The sequence below is a fragment of the Quercus robur genome, chromosome 9, assembly GCF_932294415.1.
Source record: "Quercus robur chromosome 9, dhQueRobu3.1, whole genome shotgun sequence".
In the NCBI taxonomy this organism is placed as follows: domain Eukaryota; kingdom Viridiplantae; phylum Streptophyta; class Magnoliopsida; order Fagales; family Fagaceae; genus Quercus; species Quercus robur.
The window spans coordinates 32,221,821-32,248,132 of NC_065542.1; the positions used below are offsets into that span (position 1 = coordinate 32,221,821).

Below are 26,312 nucleotides of genomic sequence, written 5' to 3' on the forward strand. Positions count from 1 at the left end.
CCGCCTGTGAGCACTCTTAAGGCTTATGAGGATGATTGTAAGGGTTTTTACCTGTCCAGGCTGTGTCCTGTTTCTCTTGTTCTTCCTTAGTTTTGTTTTAATGAAATCGTCTATTACCAAAAAAAAAAAAAAGATATATAAAGAAAACAAGAGGGGACTACAACCTTTCACTAGGACAAGTACAGGGTTTATCTAATGTCTAGGGTTTGATGTCGCCACTCGCCACACCCTAAAAAACTAAGAGAGACTTTTTGTAGTCATACATATCATTACGTACGTGTGCAAGTTATATACACAACTCCAGTAGAAAGTGTGATTTTATTATGTGCAAACACTTAAAAGAACCTAGAAATAAATAAATTAGATGCCAGCTATCTATATAGTCTATCATATATATAAAATAAAGAAATTTGACTTTTGATTAATCTCATAATATATGTTTACTTTTATGTTTTGGTTTATATTGGTTTTGTTAGCAAAACAAAGTAAAAAAGTTTATACTTTACAAATAGCCAGTGAGATATTATCTAACTATTAATGATAGAGTATATTTATAACTAAATTATATTATATTTTTAATATTTAATTAAATTTGGATAGGTGTAGTGACTAGTTAATCATTTAAGTACATAATCAAAACTTAAAGAGCAATCATCAGGAGTAGATGCCATAGGTTAAAACTCTCTAAAAAAAAGTTTATGTTGGTTGTCAACTCATGACACACACACACACACACATATATATCTGGTTGAAAGAAAAATGTGGAATCTTGAGAGCAAGTCACTTTCTACTGCAACAAGTTAAACCCTTGCGCTAGATGGCTCCTCCAAGCCCAATACTAATGCATCTCGCATGACTCAAACCCAAACGCTAAAGGTGAGACAAATGAGGTGTTAACTACTAAACTCCCACCTTGAGGTCAATAGAAATATTAGACTTGCAATGACATGAACAAAAATCATTAAAATAAAAGAGTCCATAATAATTAAATTTGGATAGGTGCAGTGAAAATCCCCTAGTCAATCACTTAAGTCCATAATCAAAACTTAAATGTATTAAAAAAGTTTATGTCGGTCGTCAACTCATGACAATCACCCTCATTTGTTTTGATATAAATTATAGAACTAGTTGTGTACTGTGTGCAAATATTATATACATATTGGTTGAAAGAAAAAATATGGAATCTTGGGAGTAAGTCACTTTCCACCCTTTGCGCTAGATGGCTCCTCCAACCTCAATACTAATGCATCTTGTATGGCTTAAACCCAAATGCTAAAGGCAAGATGAACGAGGTGCTTAACCACTAAACTCCCACCTTGAGGTCAATACAAATATTAGACATGCAATGACATGAACAAAAATCATTAAAATAAAAGAGTCTATACTGCTAATTTAAAATTCCTACCAACACATGTTGGATGGTAAAAATCTCATATTAAGAAGTGATGTGATAATTTATTAGAAATTAATGGCTTAATCTAAGAAAGGTGATTAGTGGACTATTTTATAAACAATTTTTTTTAATGTCCTCGGCTCTTTGCACTATCGCAGTACTTTGTTGGCGTAAGTTGAAAGCATACATTTGAAGTAAGTTCAAAATATGTGCAGATTCTAGAGAATGACCCTGCTATATAATGCAAATGCTAAAACCAAGTGTTGTTTTATAGCCATTCAATAATTCAATGCTGTCTTTGAAATGTAAAATAAAGACAAAATGACTTTGGTAACAAATCTTATTCATTTTTATTTTGGGCCCAAATATATAGCTTTTATTCTGAAAGGACTACATTGGCCCCTTCAAATTAAATCCCGTATGTGTAGCTAATAAAAGCCACAAATCAGGGCGGCAATGGTTTGTCTTAAAAAGTTTAAGAGCCAAATTCTAGATATTTTCCCCCTTCTGCTCTGAGTGTACGAAATTGTTTCTTTTAATAATATATTTTAAAAGTAAAAATAAATTTATAACTATTTAAGAAAGCAAAATTAGACCGGTTCCGGTTACAATTAAATTGATATTATTTGAATTAATTAGATAAAATAATTTTTCTTTATGAATTTATAAAATTAGATTCATTGGCCTTATATTGTTAAAAATTTTATATATAATTTTTAATTCAAACTTAAAATTATACCCTTTAGTTGGGGGTTGAATTGTCAACTTTTGTTCAAATTGTTAACATTTCTATCAACTTAGTTTTTTTGTCAATTACATTAAGTCCAATAAATCTATGTCATATCACATCACATGTGTAATAATGTAAATAAATGCTATCCTATCAATTTTAGAAATAACAAAATTTAAGTACAATACTTTAGGTACTGTTTTTTATGTTCTCTTTTTAAAATTCAGCCATATAGTTACTTAATTAAAAAATATACTTCAATTCCATAAAAAAAATATCTACATGGTAAAATTTTAAAAGAAGAACATAAGAAATAATATTTAAATACTGTATTTAAGTCTTTTCCTTTTATAAACAACAATGAAGGCCTATTAAAAAAGTTGGATTTTTTAAACACGCCTAACAAAATAGTTCTCTAACAGTAGTTTTTAGTTAACTCAACTAGTAAAATATCTTATCATTAAATAAGAGATCTAGAGTTCATCTTCCATTACATAAAAAAAAAAAAAAAAACAAACAAATTAGTATTATGGTCGTGTAATAAAGAACTTCCATTAAAAAAGAAAAAGAAAAAAAAGACCCCTAATCCCTAATTCTTATATATTTTTTAGCCCCAAGTCCTCTAGTCAGACATGGGCTTTGGACCCAGCCCATGACAAGAAATAATTTCGTGCCATCGCCGTCCCAGTTCCCTCCCTCTCACTTTCTCGGGAAAGAAACAGCAAGAAAATTTGTAGTATTTTTTTTTTTTTTTTGAAATACTACTCAAATATAAAAAGAAAGAAAAAACAAAGAAGCCCCCAGAATTAATTAGTAATTAAAAACCTTGCCTGCAGTTAAATAAAAAAATAAAATAAAAAATAATCCCTCCGCAGTAAAATACAATATTGTATCCCGCGCAATCTCTCAAACCCAATTTTTTTTTTCCCCTTTCTTTCTTAGTTTCTAGGGCTCAAAAACCCTTTTCTGCCCTATTGCCTATTGCCATGTTCTCCAACCTTCGATCCCAATAATCTTCTACAATTCTCTCGGCCATGGAGGAAGAGAAGAAGAAGGCTTCTGCTTCTGCTTCTGTTGCAGGTGGCGAATCGTCGGCGTCGAGGGCTTCGTCGTCGTTTGTGAAGGCCGGTGACCGGCAAATGTTCACGGTGGAGCTCCGACCCGGCGAGACCACCATAGTCTCCTGGAAGAAGCTCCTGAAAGACGCTAACAAGGTCAATGGATCCGCCTCCACCTCCGCTCCTGAACCTCCCGCCAACGCTCACCCCGCCCTCGAGTCCCGCCTCGCTCCGGTCAGTCTCTCTCTCTCTCTCTCTATGAAAACATTGTGTGATACATAGCGTTGATTGTAAATTTTATCAATTTGATTACTTTCTGTGTATGTGAATTGGGGGAGCTTTGTGTACTGGCTTACATCTTTTATTTACATGTGAAAGGATTTGGGTTCGAAACCATTGTTTCGAAGAAATTTGTGGATTTTTTTTTTTTTTTTTTTTTGAATTTAAATTGGGTTTGTGGTTGTTTGTGGATGGAGTAGGTTAGGGGATAGAATGAAAATGCTTGATTAGGAAAGGTAAGAGTTGACCATTGTGTTTTTCTTTTCATTCATTCGACTGAACTCAACTCGGGTTAACTCAACTAAACCTTAATCCGAACTTTGATTGGGTTGGTGTTGTGTCCTTCTTCGAGTAATGAATGCCAGTTAAATAGTATCTATTGAGGAATTAGTATTGGCAATTTTATGATATTGTTTGCACTGCTGTATATGGTTCCATGGAAGAATTTACGCGTGTGTATTATTATGTCTCACAGAAAGTTCAATTCTTGATATTGTGTGGTCATGTGAGCTTTTGCATGTTTGGATTCTTGTTCTTAACCCTTAAGTATTGCACGTGAATCGTGCTAACAGTATTCTCAGCTCTATGGTTTGTGAGAGGATTTTGGATATTTCTAGGATACTATTGTAGTTTTAAATTATAGCTCAAATGGTGTATGCACTTGGAATGAATAATTCTATACATATTTTTATATAATATCATAAATGCTCTCCTATGATAATTAATTTTCATATGTCTAATTTGTATATGGTATGTTGTCATAGTTATGTTTTGCTTGGAAATACTTGGATTCATGTCAAGATGGCTGTATGCATATGTAGGACGATATAGTCTTGTATCTAGGTCTTTGCGCTATGTGTTAGTGTTAAAGAGTGTGACCTTATCTCCATTTACATCAGTAGACAACATATAGGATCTTGGTTATGACAAGCATTTTTGTTCTTGTGATAATATATTTTTTGTTAGATTTCAGTCATCTGCTTTTCTGCTCAATTTCCATGTGCCATTCGTTGCACATGGAGTTGTGGTTTCTTTATGCACTATAAATTCTTACTTGCACTTCATCTTTAGGGACAACCAACTGAAAATGAAGTGACTGATGAACCTGGTCCGCATCGTTTTAGTGCTGTTATTGAGAAGATCGAACGTCTCTACATGGTATGTATCTCTCCCCCCCCCCCCAAATCTTTTGGTTTTGTTTAGTGAGAATTTGTTGCAGAATCATTGATTCTGAGATACGTTTCTTTTATTTAATATGCAAGAGAGTATGAGAATATTTGGAATGCATTATGCTAATATGACGATGAATAATTCTTAGGGTAAGGATAGTAGTGATGATGAAGATCAACGTGATCTTCCTGATGATGATCAGTATGATACAGAAGACTCTTTCATAGATGATGCTGAGCTGGTAAGTACAATTTTCATTTTGCATATACACATTGAACTTTGTGGAGCTCTAAGTGGCATTGTTCTTCTCATTCTATGGGTGTCTTAAGGTGTATACTGCTTTTGTAATGTTCCTCTTTACCTTTACTGCAGGATGAATATTTCGAAGTTGATAACTCAGCAATAAAACATGATGGTTTTTTTGTTAATAGGGGGAAGTTAGAACGCATGTGAGTTTTTTTTTGAACCTTTACTTGATTCTATTCCTGTCATTTGAATTGCATTCGTTAGCTGTATACTATTCTTTTTCCTGCTTCTTTATGTTAGTCTGGTCAAAGAGGTGACATTGCCAGAACCTAATTTTCTTTTTGATGGCCATTGGTATGTAGCCTTAAGTTTAAGTCCACAATTTATTCCCTGAAAATTCTGGCTTTAGTCATATTTTAGTTCTGCCCTCTTTTAATGGAATGAATCATTTATTAAAAAATTGGAAATATTATCATATTACAAAACATTTGGATTTGACCACTCCTTTTTGATGGTTTCAAAATAGTGAAATGGTAGCAAGTACTGCAAGGAATTTCACAAATTTTTTAACCAGTTTTTTTTTTTTTTTTAATGTTAATTTTACATACCTGCAGTTATTTGTAACGCATATAAAAGGTGGAGGTATACAAGATTTGATGTAGTTTCGTGATTACTATTTCTAATATTTCAAGTTGACCTTTGGGGATTTACTCTTTCAAGTTGTTTTCATTGTCATAAAAATCATGTTTGTTATGATCATGACAAAACTGTGGTTAGTAGTTTGTTTTTATTCCATTGATTTGAAATATCTTAACATTTGAACATGAGAAAGTTTCTCTTCAGGTTCATTTCTTATCACGAGTTTACTTATGTGTTAGTATGTTAGTGGTGGAAGAGTGTTGCCTTGCCTAAGCCTTAGAATGTTACAGTTTGTAGCCATGAAGGGGCACTCAGTTGGGGATGCTTTTCATAATGAACATAACTACCAATATGAAGAGAGTATTGGGCCTATTGGTTCATTGAGACTTACAGGAAGTCTTTATTGGTCATCTCTATCTCCTTTTCTTGTGTGTGTGTATATCTTCATGCTTTTGTGTATACACTTAGACTCATATGTTAATCTAACTAACAAATGTGTGTATCTGTATCTTATCTTTGGTTTTGTCTCTTCAGCAAGGTTTTTTCACTGATATTAAAATAAGGATATGGTTTAATTGTGCCCTTTTGTCTTCCTTATGCTCAGTTTGTTACCTGATTATAAATCTGCTTAGAAAAGGTTTTCCTTCACATAATACATAAAAACACAGGAGTGGGGGTTTAGCTCTCAGGTACTGAAAGAGGTAGAGTGCAAGGATTAGGCAGACCAGATTCACCACTGAATTATTAGTTTTATTCTGATTTGTTGGTAATTTTTTGTATGATCAATTGTGGTCAACTGTCAATGTCTGTTCAGGCTGAATGCTAATATTTTTAAGATGCTCTAGATCCTAGCTGTGTGGTAGTAATGGTATAGAGATGGCTTGCTACTTTACCCCCCTCCAAATAAGTGACAATGGATGTCAATAAATCACCATTATGGGAACATATTAAAGGAATCATTAAGATGGGCCCATCCATGTACATACAAGCAATACATGCCAGTTGCGATAAATCAAAAGCCATAACCATGGGGGTTCTGGAAAGTCGAAAGGGTTGATTTAATCTTTATGCACCCTGCACAACTCTACACCTGAAGCTTTCTCTAAAAATACAACCAACACCTTGCCAAGAGCCTTGTAGTTCAAGTGGCACCTCTTGGTGTTTCCAACTGGGACATCCAAGGTTCAAATTCTCCCTCCCCCAATTATTGAATTATCAATAAAAAATTAAAAAAAAAAAAAACAGCCAACACCTTATTCAACATTCTCCTATATCTCCTCCCAAACCCATCAAATGAGAGCCTGTAGAACTCCTTATCAGGCATCAGTATTTCAACTGGCAGAAAATCTTTATTAGTCACCTACTATGTTATCATCATTCATCTTTTATGGTTCTTTTAATAGTAAGTGTTGTTGAACTCATTATTTTTAATTACTTTGATCTATCCCCTGGAGTTATTTGCTAGTTATGTTAAGAATGTTATTATCTTAATGTTTTTTCTAGAACAATCTATGCCAAGATTCTAGTTGAAAATTTAGTGCATCAGATTTCTGAATAAGTTAAATTAAAGTATGTTTTGATCTGTTGAGTTTGGCATTTTTTTTTTAATCTTTTCACTGATTTTTCGCCCTTTTACTAGAAACGAACCTGCTGTATTACCTAATCAGCAACCAAAGAAAAGGCGCAGAAGAGATTTGGAAAAGGGTCATGTTGAAAATGATGATCATCATGCACCATCTAAACATGTAAAAAAGGGCAAGACGGCAGCCACAAAGATAGCAGCAATGTTTATGAAGGACTCTACTAGTCCCTCACAAAATTTGGCTGTAACAAGTGAACAGTTTCAAGATGTGAAATTTCAGAATCAATTAAGTGCTCCTGGAATTCCTTCCAAGAAGAAATCTGTTGATACTAAAACGGCATTTGATCCTTCCTTAAAAGCATCTAATGGTGATGCTTCTGTATCCCTAGCAGAAGTCAGGGATATTGATAAGCAGAAGACTGGAGCTGTTCATTCTAAGAACCTTGGTGACAAATTGAAAGATGCAAGTGGACCCTTTGACACTTCACACCAAAAATACATGGACAAAAGTGCTTATGCACAATCTAAATCTCTATCTGGAAAACCCTTGAACAATGTTGATCAGTTGGAATCATCAATTAGGCCAAAAGAAAAGAATGGCATTCGTGAACTATCTGATAATAATTTCTCTGAGGACAAGTATGCAACCGTGCAAACAACAGTAAGTTATTCATTTATTTATTTACTTACACTTAAAAAAAAAATTTACTTCATCAAAAAATTATTTATTTACTTATCTATTCAAATTAAATAACCACTATATTTCTTCATTCATGAGTTGATCATTTGTCTGCCGTGAACTACATGATGTGGACACCTGGTGCCAAAGCCAAATTAGCCAATTCCTAAAAATTTACCTATAAGGAAACATTTATACACCATGTATGTGTGTGTGTTAATATTAAACACATTAATATTTGATCTTGCTTGAGCTTTATCCATTTCAAGATACAAGGTAGAGGAAGCAATAACTATCTAATTCGAGCAAATGAGTAAAAGCATATTTCAGTGTTTGCTTTTATAAAATTCTGGACTTGATGAAGGGTTTATGTAGACATAAATGTAGTAGTGTTTGATAGTGAGGCCTTTGAGATATATATATATATATATATATATCTTTTTGAATGACATGCAATAACTTTATCTTAATCCTGATGTTGACATGTACTTATCCCAAAAAAAAAAAAAAAAAAAAAAATCTTGATGTTTACATATGCAAATTCTCACATTATCAATCTACTTGATGTTTTTTCTGATTTGTGTTCTTTCTCAAAATCCGACATTTGTATTTTATTTTTTGTTATTATAATTCTGTTTTTAAGTCAGGTCAGTCAACGTAGTTTGGAAGCAATTTATTTTTACTTAAATCTGAAGCATTATGAAGACAGGTTTTCCAGACTAGTGCAGCCATTTGTCAAAAGAAAAAACTGATCTATGTTATTTATATCAACCTCTTTAATTTTCTGTGAGCTGTATGTACTTGTCAAAAAATTATTTCACTAGGTTTTAGAGAGAGTTGCCACGTCTGAAGAAATTTGACACATAAAATGTATAATAATGCCTTAATTTTTGTAGAAGTTCAGAATTTGTGCCTGACAATGTAAAGACACTGCCAGATGCAGCTGTAAAAGTTACCCTTCTACCCTGTATTTCCTTTGTGCATTCTTAAAATTTTAGTTTGTTGCAGCTGTTGTTTTTTATTTAGTTGAGTTTGAGGAAAAATGGAAGATGCTACTAGCCGATGAGCTATAGCCTAACTAGCACTTCCTTCTCCAATGATAATGTGATGGAGGGTGAGGTTGTGGGTCCAAGACCCTTTGGGTTTGTGTGTAACTTATCAATAATAAAAAAAGAAGTAGATGCTACTACCATGTTTTGGCTAAAGGGGACCTTTCTCACTAAGTGCCTCATTTCTCTCTCTCTCTCTCTCTTTATTTTCTTGAGATAGCTGCATTATCTTCTTATTACAGAAGTGATGGTAATTGTTTTTCCTTGTATATCATGTTTGTTTTAGTTTTGATGTTGTTTCATAAATTCATGCAGAAGGTAACACACAGAAAGGATGGTTCTAATGTTAGGCCAAAAAGCTCACTCGAAAAGGCCATTAGGGAGTTAGAGAAGATGGTTGCTGAATGTAAGGCTATAAATTTCTTGTGACAATTCTATTTTTTATACATGTTAATTTGCTGATTTTCTTGCCAATAATCAATTGCTTTTTGTGTAACATATTACAGCAAGGCCACCAGCTGTGGATAATCAAGAGGCAGATAATTCATCCCAGGGAGTTAAAAGGAGATTACCTAGAGAAATAAAGCTGAAGCTTGCTAAAGTTGCTAGATTAGCGGTATTAGAGAAGAGCTAACATCACTTTGTGTTGTTTTGAAAATTTATATCATGACCTCAATGTATATGCGTTTGTTTATATTACACAAAGCTTTTGAGGAAGTTCTATGTAAGCCTTTTGTTTATTTTTTGGATGCAGCAGGCAAGCCAAGGGAGAATATCAAAGGAGTTACTTAACCGTCTAATGAGTATTCTTGGTCATCTAATTCAGCTCAGAACATTGAAGGTATCACCTTCTGTTTATTGTTACTTTATTATTATTGTTTGCCAGGTAAAAACTCGCACCCAAGGGGATATGAACCTCCACCCTCATCCACCACTCCATAATTATGGGGAGTGGAAGTGCCATTTGGCCCAAAGGCCATTGGCAGGGTCATCATCTTCTATGAAAACAATGTGACTTTCTGGTACTTGATTCTCCATATTCCAGTTGCCGCCTCAATTTTCCTTTAATTTACTTAGGGCAGGGGTGGATGAATATTGTGCTTATTAATGCCGTGGTCAGAGCTACGAGCTTTTGAATTTTGATATATAGTTGAGGCCTTCGATGCCTTCATGGCAGCTACTGGAATTTTGAATTTTACTTCATGGAAATTTACAAGCTCTTTACGTTAGCATGATAAGAATGTGATAAACTTCATGGAATTTTTATCAATGTGGTTAATAATAAAGTTTCTTTTTGTCACTATTGTTTCTATGATGGATAAATAAAATTGGGTAATAGTTGTACATTCTTGTGAAAACTTCATCATCATATTGTTTTTAACTAGTGTTCTCTTTTGCATTTATTTCATTTTTGGTGTTAATTAATTTGAGGTTAATTAATTAATTTATTTTAAACTTAATATACAACGATTAAATGATGGCAAGAACTTATCCATTGTATTTTGCTACAGAGAAACTTAAAAGTCATGATTAGTATGGGTCTTTCAGCAAAACAGGAGAAAGATGATAGGTTTCAACTGATAAAGAGGGAAGTAGTTGAGATGATTAAGACACAGCCACCCTCTTTGGAGTTGAAGGTACGTTTTTTGTTTTTTTTTTTTTTTGGTGGTAATGTTACTCCCTCTGTATCTCTCTCTCTTTGTGAATGTGCCTAGGAGTCTTGACCTGTGTTGTGTTTCAGTGCTATTTTTTTCATTCTCTTTAGCTGGATAAAAGTGAAACTTAATAAATGATAGTGGACTGAGCTTCTTTGATGGGACACAACCGGACGGTTTGGTAAGATTTACAAGAGACAGGAATCTGAATTCTAAAGCACGAATTTTAATTTGGGACTACGATGATTCTACAAGCCCTACCTGGGATTTATCTAGCTAGTTTGATTGCTTGTTGATAATTGCTTTGGGCTTTTCAGGTTGACTTCAAGTGGTTAACCATCTTGAAAAAATCTATCTTCCTTTTTCTTTGTAACCAATGAAATTTATTATTTTTGAGTCTTAAGTTAAATCTTTAAGTGTTTTATTTGATTTAAAACTTGGGTATTTTATGGTTTCCAGCTAAAGCATTTTGTAGCCAACCTTTGAAATAATGAAAGTTTTTGGAATTTTTCTACGGCCGTTGTCTGAGTGCTTGAAGCATTCAAACCTTAGCTGTGAATCCATTTCTTTTTCCCTCTTGTTCCCCTTCTTCCTTTTCTATTTTCTGATTAGAATCAGTCAAATAACCTAATACTTTCAACCTTCAGGCCCTCCACCAAAAACCCCCCATTTAATTTCTTAGCCCTAACCCTAGTTCAAAATACAACCCTATCAGCCAATTTGTTCTACATCATTCTTATTTATTTTTAAATTTCACTTGATTAACAATGCTTCTTATATTACTACCAGAGTCAGTATTGTGGTCCCCTTTTTCTTTTTGCTCTATGTAGGATCATTTCTTCCAGTAAATTAAAGCTACTTGTGTCTTTCACGTTCAGAATGTTATGTTCTGGCCTTACTCTTGTCTTAGAGGAGTGCCAAGCACTGTTTAACCATGTGGCTGCAGTCAAACTCTTTGTTTCTCCTGACCAAACCATCTTAAAATTGAAAAATACTTATGTTCATTTATCACTATTGAAATCAGATTTATTTTATTTTTCACAGAAAACTGATTGTCTATTATAACAGCAATGCTTAATAACTTTTTTTCTTGTGATGCTTGGTACTGTGTCTCAGTCGCAATAGTTTCTAGTGAATTTACTGGAATTAATTTGAAATGCATGATATGTTTCCCAGGCATTTGGGCAGCAAGCAGGAGCATCGGATGATTTTCAAGAACTTTGTTCTGAAGAAAAAGGAGTCCTTAAAAAAAAATTTATTATGGATGTTGCTATGGAGGACAAGATTTGTGATCTTTATGACCTTTTTGTTGATGTATAGATTCTTGCTTTCTCTGAAAATTTTGTTTCTTCATGGTGGAGGAAAATTTTCTTATTTTATCTTATTCTCAATGGGTCTAGGGGCTGGATGAAGATGCGGGTCCACAAATTAGAAAGTTATATGCTGAGGTAATTCAAGTTTTATGTGTTTGTTTAGGGTCCGTTTGGTTAGGCATTATGGGATCTAAAAGTGCTTTTTAAAAACCCAAAACTCTGTTTCAAATTTGCAACAGCTTATCCAAACACACCATTAGTTTCTTTGTCAGCATTTCCATCTTACTGCTTCTGCCATTTTAGATATTAAAGATTTAATGAAGCTGCATGAGATGGCCATAAAAGCATTGAAATCGGCTTCTCTAGTAGTTTCTCATGAGTTTGTTTAGGTTTTGTGTTTCAGTTTTGGTTGATTTTCTCAAAATATGTTTATTGCATGAGATGGGGCAAGTGACTTCTATTTCTCTCCTCATACATGTTGAGTCTTGTATTCTGAGGTTTATGTTGACTGACAATTTTTTTGACATGCTTTCTGATTATTCTCTCTGGATTTATTTCTTTAAAGAGCCTTTCTATCACCAAATTTTTTTGAAGCTCTCTTGCTGGTTATGGTTTCTGTTCATTTAAACATGATATATTTATTAATTTATTATCGTTATGATTGTCCAAACATTCCTCAGTAATTTCCTTGCTTTTCTGACGTAAAAATCCTGTCTGTGGTTCAGCTTGCGCAGTTGTGGCCAAATGGTTTCATGGACAACCATGGGATAAAACGAGCAATTTGTAGGGCAAAAGAGAGAAGGAGGGCATTGTACACCAAACATAAGGTACGTGTTAGGCATTTTGTCTTGGGTGTTGGTAAGGCTTCTTGTGCTTCTAAGCTTTTAGAGCATCCACAGCAGTGGAGCTATTTTTTTAGCTATTTGACATCACAAAAAGTTACTTTATTTATTTTACCTACTTATTTTACAAAACATCCAGCAGCAGTGGATCTATTTTAGCTTTCAACACAATAAAATAATATAAATATCACAATAAAATAATATATCTACTACAATAAAATAATACATCCCACTACCAAAAAAACACCACAAATCGATCAATGGCACAACCACTGTCAACCACCCACAACCACCCAACAACAACTAGCAAGCCAAGAACAACTACCCACAACCACTGCCAAAAATCCAAATTAGCCAAAAACCACCACACAAATCACCACCAAAAAATTCAAATTCAAGCCAACTTGGCCAAATTGAAGTGATTTTGATTTTTTTTTTTTTTTTTTTTTTTTTATAGTAATAAAGTTTACTTTTAATAATGATTTCCTTCATTTTGCAACATTTTCTCACCAACCAAACGCCTCAGCAAAAAAAAAAAAAAAAAAAAAAAACCTAGTTAAAAGAAGAGTAATGAAATCAAGCTCTAATATACACACAGATCGAGAGAGAAATATATGATCTAAACAAATCCATCTGATTCCACAACGACCAGGCTATCATGGAAAACAAATCCATCTGATTTTTTATTTCAGCTTACCACTCCCACCAGGTCTGTGAAAGAGCTACTTGGAGTTACGAAGTGATTAACCCAGTCAAAATCTGAATCCCATACAGTTCTAATCAGTAATCACGCTACACTCCCACAAAGCATGAATTGTGGACTCCGATGCTTTTGAACAAAAATGACTTAATAAGAGCATCCACACACACAAAGAGAGAAGCCGCCATTTTTTCACACAACAGAGATGGGTCTCGGCGATGAGGGAGAGAAAAAAAAAATGAGAAGGAAAAAGAAAGAAAGAAAAGAAGCAGGAGATAGAGAAAAAGAAAGGAAAGATAAAATATTTTTTTAATGAGAGAAGAGAGAGAGTTTAATAATTTTTTTAAGCTACTTGCTACAGTATTTTTTTTAAGCTACTTGCTACAGTATTGCTGTGCACTGTAGCAAGTAGCTAAAATTTTTTAGCTATAACACCATTGCTGTAGCATGTATTTTAAGTATTAGTGGTGCTAAAAATAGCAATATAGCTATTTTGCACCACTATTGTTAGTGCTCTTAATTCCTGTCTATACCATTCAATCTGTTGACTGGAATATATTTCTTGTGCAGGCTGAATATATTGTTGTATACGTAAGGGTTATGTGGTGTTGAATTGAATTCTTTCTTTTAAGTAAATGGCATTAGTAAAAACCTGGAAAATTGAACCTGTTTTATAATTGTAATCAATAAAAAAGATCTCCTACACTTTATGGTATGCTCATTGGCTTTGGGCTGTGACCTCGCGGTATATACTTAGACATGTCTCTATACATGTATGCATGAAAATCATAGTGCTGTTTATTCATGGTAAGAATGTACCGTACCAATTCTGTATGAGATCTCTTATACCTACCCCCCAGTAGTTGTGGGACTGCTTTAAAGTTAATATAGTTTGGCTTAATGTAACTTGAGTATGAAGTCATCATAAGTTTGTATGATTTGAAATATTGAAAAAACAAGAGAAATTTTTTTCTTAATTACCCCTTATTTTGTTACCCCTGGCCTCCTCTTCGCTCTCTTAGGAGAGTAGAGTAGAGTTGAGTTGGCTGAAAATAGGCTAATTTTGGGCCAACTCTACTCTACTCTCCTGACTTCCCCCTCAATCCAAATGGACCATTAGTGGCAATGTTGGCTATAATATCTATACTTTTTAAGGAGACTTAAACTGGTGAGTGGTGAAAACATTTGTCATAAACTGATGGTAATAATATGGTGCTTGTTACCCTGAAGGTGTTTTTCAAGTTGATTCATATCTGTTTTTATTTATTTATTTTTATATTTAATGTTTGTGTAGGAACAGGAGAAAATCAAGAGGAAGAAGATGTTGGTACCTAAAATAGAGGAGACTGTTCGAGTTGAGACTAATTCAATAGCACAGCCGCAGCCTATGCGTGAGCGCTTATCTACTGAAACTGGCAGTCATGGGTTAACTTCAGCAAACAGGCCTCTCCCTAGTACAACTGCAGCAGTCAGGGCACACAGTCCCTCTACGAATGGTCCTCTTAACCTGGACAAGATAAAACAAGAAAAGTTGAAGGGAACATCAAGCAATTCGCTGGATGATGCAAGGGTGTCTGATGGTGGAGTGACAAAGAAGAAGGTAAAGAGGAAGCCGGAAATCGAGTTGCATGAAACTAATTTCCGTCCAGATAAGTTACCTTCCCAACAGGGAGAAGAAAAACACAAGCCCCTCAAGCAGGCTGCAGCTCTTCCCCCAAAATCAAACATTCAGTCAACTGCGCTTCCAAGTGTTGAACAGTCCAGCTGACATGATATAGCTCAATTAGGAAGTTTACCTCGTTAAATCTTTTGCATAACACAAGTATTTGTATTTCAATCTTCTTTTCTTTTTGGTGGGCTTCATTCATTCTGACCAACTGATTGTTACCATTTTTGTAATTATATGTTCTTTAATGGTGCCTTCTGGATTAAAGATTTATCTTCAATAGAGATAACAGCAGCAAGCTATGCTTTTCTTGTGCAAAGGTGTTCTTTATTGTTTTTTTACCTTTTTTTTTTCTCGAATCTTGGTTGTATGGATTATTCCACATGCGACCTAGTGCTCTAATAGAAACCAAATGTTTGAACTCAAAATGAGTACAAGAGGAGAAGGATGAAATATGCACTTGGTGGGAAAATAAGAATAATTGGAATTGCATGTTACAAATAAGAGTTACAAATTAAGCAACAAAGGAAGCCATATAATGTACTAGTATAAAAACATCGTAAAAATGCCCTGTTGGCTACTTGTTTTGTGAGGAGGAACATTTGATCTGGCCATGGGGAAAAATGTCAAGAAATACATCATGGAAATCTATCAGCCTGAGAGGTAGTAGGGTGACCCTGTGAGGCTGGGGCAAAGCAGTGCATTTCACAAGCTTGTTTAGGTTGCTGGGAAATTTCCTCTAATTGCTACCCCAAATTTAATACACCAGCCTTCCCTAAACTCTATAATTGGGTCTTGGTTCATGATTTTCTCTCATTCTTTGTCAACCCTCGTTAAGTAGAAACACAATTTGAGAATAACATGGTAAAAATACATTTCTAAAACATTGCCTATAAAATAGAACTACGTTTTTGTTGGTTTTGAAATTGAGTATTAAAAGTTTTTTATTTTAAGAAGACCATAACTCCACGTTCACACTTTTTTTTTAAAAAAAAAAAAAAAAATTTATTTTAATTTTTAAAACAGTTATCTATTTCATTTAAAAAAAAAAAAAAAAAAAACCCACGTTAAAAGTAAAAGCAATGGGATCTAACCATTTTTTTGGGCAGCTACCTCAAATTTTATGATTATTTTGCCTTAAGAGTTTCAAGACTTTTGAATTTTGTTTGTTCATATCTTTTATTTATTTATTTTTTTGGGTTTGCTTCTTTCTGTTTTACAATATTGATGCAATAAAAATTCATCTTCAAGTCTTTTTAGGCTTTCTTTTATGGGGATTTTTTTTTCCTCAGTTTTTTTAGTACATTTTTTCAATTTACTTATTTGTGTATTCACTTTGTATATATGTGATTACTTTACAAGTTGAAAATTATTAATTTTTAAAAGAAAAAAAATAGAAGAGTCTCTGAGCATGCGCTTGAGTGTGAGCTCAAATGCTAGTTACTATAACAAAATTGTCCAACAATTATAGCACTGAGTCTATTGAGGCTTAATTCTTCAGTGTGTGTGCGTATATATATATATATATATATATATATATATATAATAGAAGCAATTAGAAATTGTTGATGCTCATTTTGGAAAAGCCCAATAGTAGGAAGAAGTCCAACAATGTGGGTAGAAAAGAGTTAGTAAATTGAGAGAAAAACCATTAAGCCCAAATGGCAAGAATGATGGATCAAGGGCCCATAAAATGATAAATGGGCCTCAAAGGAAGCAAGCGGGTCTAAAGGAGCCTAGAGAAAGAAGTAGTAAACCCATGGGCATTATGAAAGCAAGAATGGGTCAAGGTAGGCCCAAAGTGATGAAGTAAGTAAGTAAAGGGTTGATAGAAAGCCCATGAACTCCAAAGGTAAAGGATATGGTAATTGGGCCAGGAAAACCCAAAAGAGTTAGTAGAAACCTATGGGAATGCAGAGTTGGAATGGCCCAAGGATGCCCAAGGAAAGAAAGTGAGCTGAGGATGCTCAAGGAGGAAGAAATGGGCCAAGGAAGCTCGTAAGTAAGGGAATGGGTCAAGAAAGCCCAAGTAGCATGAATGCGGACCCAGTGACAATGCTGGGTCATTGTAATCAAGTGAAAGAAGAGCATACATCAAGCCTAAAAGAGCCCCAGCAAGCACGGATCAAATAACACCACAACGGGAATAACATGATGACATGGTAGGAATACTAGCAAGACAACAGAAGGAGTAAAGAGTGGGCTAAAGAGAGAAAAGCCCACAATCAAGCAAGGTCAAGCCCTCAAAGGAAGCAAGCCATAAAAAATGAAGGATCAGGAAACCAATTCATGCCATAAGAAGTCAAGAAGGAGCATCAGAACACACAGACGAGCCTCTAGGCCATGGCAAACGCATAAGTAGCAGACAAGCTTTGGACACACACGGAAGGGGAGCACGCACAAGGCTCAGACATTACCAACCTGTAACCAGCCAATACAGGAGTGGTAGGCCATGGGTCAGAGGTAAGAGAGGGTATGGCCTGGCGGTGGGGAGAAGGGGGGAGCCTATTTTGGGGTTTTCACTCAAACTCTTTTGGGGGAAATGTCCTATTGGGATGACATACTACTCAAAAGAGGGAATGATGAGTTGGAACCACTAGGTGTAAGTCATGAGGGATAGTAAGAGAGAATACCCGCACTGTTGCGGATATGGATGCCACGATGAACAAGCAAACATAATAGATTTCTTTGTCTGATAATGGGGAGTGGTACGTTCAGCACATGTAAGTAGTGGTGGCTGGGCAGCTTACAAACCAGTGAGTGGTTTGGAAGGACACTCACACCCAGACAAAGGTGGTTAAGGAGTAAAATGGTAAAAATTGGTCGCGACAGACAGTATATAAGGAACCTCCACCGTGCACAGTAGGGGGGATCAACACAACAACAATCATAATGAGAGATTCACAACAACAACAACAATCATAACAAGAGATTCACAACAACAACAACAATCACCACTATAACACATTAGTAAGAACTAGAAAGAAAAGAGTGGGAAAAGCAGAGTAACAAAATGGAGAAGAAAGAAAGAGAAAGTTAAGAAGAAAAACAGAGAGAGAATAGAATGACAAGCATGCACCAATACTCTAACCCCTTCTCTCCCTCTAAAAGCCTATCCTCTGTTAAGGATTAAGGATTTTCTGGTCATAAGCCATTTAGACCCGTTATCTCAAAGTGGGAAATTTCTATAATAGGATCTTACTGAGAGGTTATTCACATTGAGGGAGCGGTTCCCTCCTTGGTCTTAGTCCCGTACTGCAACTAAGTACGGCATACTAGCCATTCCTTCCTTGCTTTTATTAATTAAGTACTAGTATTATTTCTCTTTTGCCTTTGCCATTTCATTTATAATGTATTTCTTGGTGTTGTGCCATTCTCTTTCTTTATTTTGATTGAGAATCCTTTACTTATTCTGTCTAATAGCAAATATATTTCTTTTATTGTTGTCATATTGTATTTGCCTGCCATAACTCTTTTGTAACAGTCTCACTTGCAATGGGCATGTGACCAAAGTTTTGACAAAGGGACTTTAGTTTGCGCACAAGCCGGTCTAAGGTGAGTTGCAATTGAACTAGTCCTGACTCTCCTACCCAGAACCTTTGGGCCGTAGTGTGGCAAGAGGCAGCCCAGCCCATAATCTCAGAAAGGCCCACCATAGAAATCAATGAAATTTAGTATACCTTTCCTATTTTAGAATTACTCTCAAATCTCTCTGACACTTTCTCACATTTTCCCTCTCTTGCTTGCCTTAATTTCTGTTTGTGTTTCTTCAAATTGTCCCTGTTTTCACAATTTAGCACTATGAGAGAAAGTTATTATTAAAAGTTATATTTTTTTTTTCAAAAATTAATTTAACATAGACACTGGGCGTCACTTTAATGTAACACAATATCCATTTCTATCTAACCAATGAAATTTCATGCGGCACATTGCTAACTTTTTTTTTTTTGATAAGTCATGAAGAGCAATAATATTAAAGAGACAATTACAAACTGTTACTCAAAAGTGTACAATCACTTTCTTTCAGGTCAAATTCATACATCTCAGAAATATCTTCAAGTCCAAAAGGGAGGTCTTAAAAAAAAAAAGGACTAAGTACAGGCTGAACAGCTGAGAATGTCTAGAGCCCCCAGCAAAATCATAAATTTACGTTCTGAAAATACCATCAATAATCAGATTGACCTGTGCACGTGCCTTCAACCATGTGATTATTGTTCAAAACTATACAAACTTTTAATGATAGGTCAAACCCCCATCCCAGGTGGACATATATGATTTAAAATTAGCCTCTCAAGCATTTTGACACAATTGAAAGACAGTGCACTGGTGTTTGTAAGAGATGCCATGTGATGTCGGCAATATAGAGAAGAGTTTAGCATACATCGACTCCAAAATGCCATGATTGGTAAATTTGCCTTGAGTGGATCCTTGGTTCCCAACAAGGAGCAGTGGATGTTAAGAGCCGGTTTCATGGGTCATACAAGGGAGAGGTCAAGATAACATGAGTTCCATCCCAAAAGAAAGTCTGGCAGTTCATGAAACAGTTCGACCATAGCAAATAGAAGCAATATAAAGATTCTTTGCCCATTTCTCCTTTGCTAACTTAAGTATAAATATACACAAGGTTCTCTTTAATCAAGTCCATATTTACTTCAAATTTAAAAAAAAAAAAAAAAAATCATATTTACTTTGGCATAAGACTACAAAATATCAGCCTGTGTGGTAGCTACTTTGACCCTCATTGTCATTGACCAGAATTATTCACACACACCATAATCTTGCTTTCACATTGGCCAAAAATGCTTTGGCAGTACTTGTGGAATTTACATGTCACAAGTGTAATCACTTTTCAGATTAGAAGGGCGCTTAATGCGTGCACATGTTTTGTTAGATAATTATAAATAAATAAAAAATTTTAAAAAAAAGGGAGAAAGCAGATAATAAATGATGCAAGTGTTACATAGGTCTGTGATACAATCATACAATTGAAAAAAGAAAGAGAGAAGTGATACAATCATACAAAGTTGTTCACAAATCACAATGTACAGCAGTACAGGTGAACGCAAGACATGAGCTACTCACAAACTAAACAGTGTGTGAAACATATATAGGTCCCTCAATCTTGAATAATGGGTAATGAGTAATGACTAGCAGTAGCACTGAGTTGCGCATCCTTTTTGTGGTATTTTTTGCTGGCTTCATAGTTGTTACACTTACTGATTTTTATGTCATTATTAGCTAAGTTGAACCATATTTGTTTCATTAGAAGATACACCCAATGATGCTTCTTTTCTCTCACAATTAGTGGGTCCTACTCTTCAGTGGAGTGAGACTCACCAACTGTGAGAGAGAGAAAACATATACCTGATGCCCTCTTCTACAATGAGTTAAAATGTACTACTTTCGAATAAAGCTGCAATTAAAAGCAAACAAATGTGGCTGATCCGTAAGTTTAGTCAATTATTCATGTTCGCTTGTTTTTGCTTCTAACAACCAAAGAATACTTATCAGTTATAGGACTGCTATGAAAGAAGAATTCACTAAAAAAAAAGGTGAGACCGTAAAGAAATTATTTCTTAGATTACAATACTTTTTTTTTTTTTTTTTTTAAGAAAGTAGGAAGAATACATGTCAAATTGTGATTAATGATGTATATAGTCAAATACAAAAAAGTATGACAGAATTTATATTTTTGGCAAAGTACAGAATACCACATTATTTAAAATTTTATATAACATTACATTGGATACTCATTTAGATTTAACTTTTTATTTGCATAGTGAAATATATCCTTTTTTAATGACAAATATCTTAAAACTGTAAAACATTTTGATTTGACATGAAAAATGCTAGAAACTCAATTTCACCATTTTCTTTTCATCACAACTGACATTAAAATTATAATTAGAACAATATTAGTTTTGTCCATATAAATATATATGGATAATTACCAATTTGTTTTTAACACCAAACATGTATCATCTGTCCATCAAACTCAAAAGCAAATCCATCTATCCAATCAATGCATGTTTGATGGTATCTATATTCTATAGTGCTTTCAAAAGTTCTCCTAATCTTATTGTTATTTGACATTTTAAAACAAACTTCTTCAACAAGGAGAAAAAGAGAGAAGAGAAAAAGTCCTTGACAATATCTTTTTGCCCAGTTATTAGTAGGAGCAGTAGTGATACTATTCTTCTCAATTTATCTCTCTTACGGTCTTACCAATGTGACAGAGTTATGCCTTCCCTTCCCTCGTATATACCCTTTGAGACAGACAGCACCGTAGAGTTCTCAAGAGCGACAGCACAATGCATGGAGAGAAATACATACATACATACATACATATATATATATATATATATAAAAGTCTGTCTCAATTGCTGCCACACGCTCACACAAACAGCTTTCAGTTTCAGCTTCACCAACCCCCATAAAAAAAAAATGCACACTTTAACTTTTTACCATGCTCAGTCTCACTCACTGCATGATATTAATAAGACCCCGGCCCCCACTAAAACTATGCTCCTCCTGCGCTTTGGTTGTTTTTCTTGCATTTGTGCATTTGGGTCAAAGGGAGTGGTGAAAGGAAAAAAAATGTGCGTGATTGAGTTTTGCTTTGATCCAAATGTGGTGGTTCTGCGCGGGAAGAGGAAATTGAGAAGCTTGTTTTGGAGGGTTAGAGCTGAAGTTAGGAGACAAGTGAAGAGCCACCGGGCCAAGGAGCAGAAGAGGTTCAGCTTCAACTATGACCCCTTTAGTTATGCTCTCAACTTTGATAATGGCAATTTCGGGTTTTTCTGCTAATCATCATTGTCTACTAGAAATTAGTACTACTAGATGAATGAACTAGCAGTAGCAAAATGAAATTTAAGAAGAAGAAAAAGGGATTTTGCTCTTCTTCTTCTTTTTTTATTTTTTATTTTGGCTCCCCTTCTGTTGAGATCTTAGACAATGTATGCAACTAGAGCTCAACTTTGAAGTGGGAAGAATTTCATAGGTTTTTCTTTCTTTTTCAAACTAACATGTTATCGAAATCTGTTATTCTATCCTTTGTACAAGGTGAGCTTCTAATAATCCTTAAAACTTTAGAGTTAATACTCTCAAGTCTCAACTTTTCAAGTCTAAAGCAGAAAATTAACCATATGAAGAGTAAAGCTTGTAACTTGTTGGCTGAATTTGCACTTACAAAAAGAAGAAGCAACATTTGTGATCGTTTTGCTCTTGTATGATGCTCCATGATTTGTAGTTTTTTCTTCCATATATTGTGATCTTTCCATCATTGTTCAATATGCATTTCATGGAAGAAGTTATTTTCTCTGCTAATTATAGTCAGGGAAGACAAGGTTCAGAACTGGGTCCATAATTTTGTGGTGCTATTATTTCATAATTGCTTGAATTTTATTGTTTCTCCATTTTCTGTTTGATTTTGATGTCTTTCACTCTTTCTGTTGTTTAGGGTTATAAATGAACCAAGCCGATCATGAACAATTCGGACTCGACTCGATAAAAAACTCGTTCATATTTGTTTATTTATAAATAAGTTAAGTTTGAGTCTTAATTTTAGGCTTGTTTAATAAACAAGTCGAGCAGAAATTTGTTCACGAACAAGCTCGTGAGCTATTAGGTTTAATACAAAACAATCCAATCATAGACTCATTTAAAGTTTATATGTGTTAGCTAAATATACTCATTACACATATCTTAGTAATGACATGACCAACATAGAATCACTACCTATTACCTTAATTTTTTCTTTCCCTTTAAACTGACCAAGAACCACTTTAGACTATAACTACATTTAAAAATAAATAAATTAATTAAGTGGGTCATATATGATCCTTCCCAATCAATCACCTAAAGTAAAGTTATGAAACATGTTAAAGCATTAGCATTGGAAAATGCTAATGTTATCCTATTTTACCATTCTAAAAACTCACTTTATCATTATACCATCTTATTTTACAATACCTCCACATCCCAAAACTCTATTCTTATTAAAATATTATTTTTTAATCTTTCCCTACTACTGCTTTCCAACCGTCACTTTTTTCTAGATTCCAACGGCTCCACCATCACCAATCACCACACCACCACCACCACACCACACCTCCACCTCTACGGCTCCGCCATCATCAATCACCACACCACCACCTCCACGGCTCCACCATCATCAATCACCACACCACCACCACCAAAATGCTTTAGCCTCTCATCATACACATTACATAATTAGAAAACCCAAACTTATTTCAACAGGCCTGCAGCCATTGATGAACGCAGAGGAACTCATGAACCCAGAAACCGTCGATCAACCCCGATCACAACAGGGGAAAAAAAAAAAAAAAAAACTAGATCAACCCAATCAAAACCCAGACACCGCCGCTTGATCAACCCAAATCAACCACCAAAATCCCACCGGAACAAAAACCCAAACACCGCCGATCAACCTCGATCACAACAGAAAAAAAAAAAAAAAAAAAAAAAAAAAAAAAAAAAAAAAAAAAACCCAATCAAAACCCAGACACTGCCGCTTGATCAACCCAAATCAACCACCAAAATCCCACCGGAACAAAAACCCAAACACCATCGATCAACCCCGATCACAACAGGAAAAAAAAAAAAAAAAAAAAAAAAAACCCAGATCAACCCGATCAAAACCTAGACACCGCCGTGTTGATCAACCCAAACCTAGACACCGCCGCGTTGATCAACCCAAATCAACCACCAAAATCCCAGACACCGCCGATCAACCCCGATCACAACAGGAAAAAAAAAAAAAAAAAAACCCAAATCAAGCCCGATCAAAACCCAGAAACCGCCGCCACTGCCGCTGCTAGATCAACGTTTCCTCCATCGTTGATCAACCTAGATCAATGTTTCCTCCACTGTGATGTGTTATGTTGATGGTGGGAGGAGGAGCATGTTCGGTTCTAATGAGAGGAGAGAGCAGATGAGAAAGAGAGAAAGGAAGAGAGAGAGAAGATATAACAGAAATAATGAGGGAGAGAGAGAAATTTCGGGGGAAAATAGGATTAAAATATTATTATTAGTTTTAGAATACTGCTACAGTGCAATTCTAAAGATATCTTTAGAATTGCACTGTAGCAAGTATTGTAAAAAATTTACAATACTTGCCTTTAGCATTCCGGGATGTAAGATGTTTTGAAACTTAAAATGCTAAATACACCTTACATATAGCATTAGCATTTTCCAATGCTAATGCTCTTAGTATTATCTCATTCATAATAATTACAAACAAATATTTTTCTAGTTCTTCACCATCTAAAGTGAATGTAAAAATTGTATTTTGAACAATTGCTAAAGCTGTAAACAAGGAATAGTGAATGAATAAATTTAATTATGTAGAATTTTAATTTGAATAATAGCTAATCATAAATAGGACTAGATGCATGATAAAATTTAATTTGATAATATAATTTTTTTAGATCTCAAGTTCAAAAACTTGACCTAAGCTTGATATTAAGTTTGAGCTTGGCTTGACTAATCAAGCCAAGTTCAAGCTTTTGGGCTTTTCCAAAATCTCAAGTTCAAACACTATTTTTAACCTTATCATGAGTTCAAGCCAAATTAGAGCTTTTGACTTTTCCTGATAAGTTAAACTTGAACGTGCACTATTCGATAAAGCTCATGAACGTTTACTGCCCTAAATTGCTGCTTCTTTTTGTTCAAGAATGGCAATGTGATGTTGGTCTAGTCCAAACGGACTAACCTTTATATATGCTCGTGGGAATAATTTCAAGCAATCTCATAATAAAACAATAACGCATTATACAACGTGGAAAAATTCATTATGATAAAATAGTTTGCAACTCTCCTCTCAAGATTATGTTCAATGCTTAGACATTTGTACATCATAATTTCATTTTTCTTATTTTTTTTATTTTAAGAATTCCACCGTAACTTTTACAGTTCTCTCACCATACTAATTGCATTTTTAATTTTTTTAAATTATGCATTTTTAGTAGTTTCATAGTCTCATGGGTTAGGCCCTACGCCCCAACATTCTGCCAAAAAAAAAAATTTGACCAGATTTTAGCAATTAATTTTTTATTTTTGACCCAAATAGTTGAACACTGTTTAGCTTCCCTTCCTACTGCCTGTGGCCGAAGGAACACCTTGAAACTGAAACCTCTGTCCACACCATGCTCAAGACTCTGCCACAAGATTTTCTGGCAGATCCTATAATCGAACTATTTTAAGGCACTGTTTGGCCCGCCTCTCCCGCCCGTCTCTTTATTGAGCCCAGCCCAAAGACCCTTTTTCTTTTTGTTGACATTTTTTCTTTTTGTTAACTCAATTTTTTGCATAAAGTGGTGGGATCTATTTACTGTACTAGCTGAAACATACTCATTTTCTTTGCTTTCTCAACCTCTCTCTCCTCTGATTCAGATCATCTTTTTCGGCGAGAGAGCACGGATCTCCAACTAGAATCTTCTTGGTTGACACTGATTCAACCCAAGATACAATAATTTTCTCAGCCGCCCCCTCTCTCTGTCTCTCTTGCTCTATACCTATCTGTTTTTGAGGCAACCTACGGTACAAACTTCTTCGATGCAGGGATGAAATTCTTCCGAGATTTTGGGTTTGTACTGTGTATTTGCCATTTTCAATTTGGAATTTAGGAAATCAATGGGTTTGGGAATGAGAGGAGGTGGAGGAAAATGAAAAAGTAAAGAGAAGAAGGTGGGTGTGTGATGGGTGTAAGCGTGAAAAAGAGGAAAGCTGTTTGAAAAGAAAAAAGAAAATAAAACATAGAGTTACACTGGGTCTGAAAGTGCCCAATAGTCTCACACGACACAAAGTGATTTGACCATACACTGCTACGAGCCCCACCAAGACTGAGTATTTACAAGAGTGCCATTGAAATTCATAATTCAAAACTAAAAAATAGTTTCATAAAAAAAGTAGTCCAAATATCAAAGGGTTGGTAGAGTAGTTTGAGAATTATTATTTAGAATATTTTTAAATATTTGTGGATGAGTGTGAAAAATGTGTAATGTTGTTTAAAAATGAAAATGTGAGTTTGAACTTACTCACCAAATAGGTTCTAAGTTTCGATGGGCCTCACATTTTTTGAGTTTTAGGTGATAAAAATTGAGTTATATAACTCAATTTTCATCAATCTAAGCACCCTCTAAAGTTTCTAAATTAAGCACTAGTTCTAAAGAAAAATTAACAAGTCGTTTGTTCAAATCTACCACGGTGCCGTACATTATCTATTACTATTTTTTTTATACACTTAATATTTGATTTTGGGTGGGTTCCAATTAGCTTAATTGGTAAAATT

At 34.7% G+C, this 26,312-nt stretch overlaps 1 protein-coding gene across 3 annotated transcripts; it reads left to right on the forward strand.

Moving 5' to 3' along the window:
- The first annotated feature begins 2,831 nt into the window (after positions 1–2,831).
- LOC126701246 (ubinuclein-1-like) lies at positions 2,832–15,320 on the forward strand. Of its 3 annotated transcripts, none has more exons than XM_050399351.1 (13): positions 2,835–3,415; positions 4,532–4,618; positions 4,779–4,871; positions 5,003–5,079; positions 7,155–7,758; positions 9,141–9,231; positions 9,332–9,441; positions 9,583–9,666; positions 10,337–10,462; positions 11,657–11,794; positions 11,881–11,928; positions 12,519–12,620; positions 14,630–15,320. In XM_050399351.1, exons 1-13 carry the CDS (start codon positions 3,158–3,160, stop codon positions 15,101–15,103), a joined length of 2,292 nt encoding a protein of 763 aa, XP_050255308.1. In that variant the 5' UTR covers positions 2,835–3,157; the 3' UTR covers positions 15,104–15,320. The 3 variants fall into 3 exon arrangements, with proteins under 3 accessions (XP_050255309.1, XP_050255308.1, XP_050255307.1); XM_050399350.1 differs by having other exon boundaries at positions 2,839–3,415; positions 9,580–9,666; XM_050399352.1 differs by lacking the exon at positions 11,657–11,794 and having other exon boundaries at positions 2,832–3,415; positions 9,580–9,666.
- Positions 15,321–26,312: the final 10,992 nt, after the last annotated feature.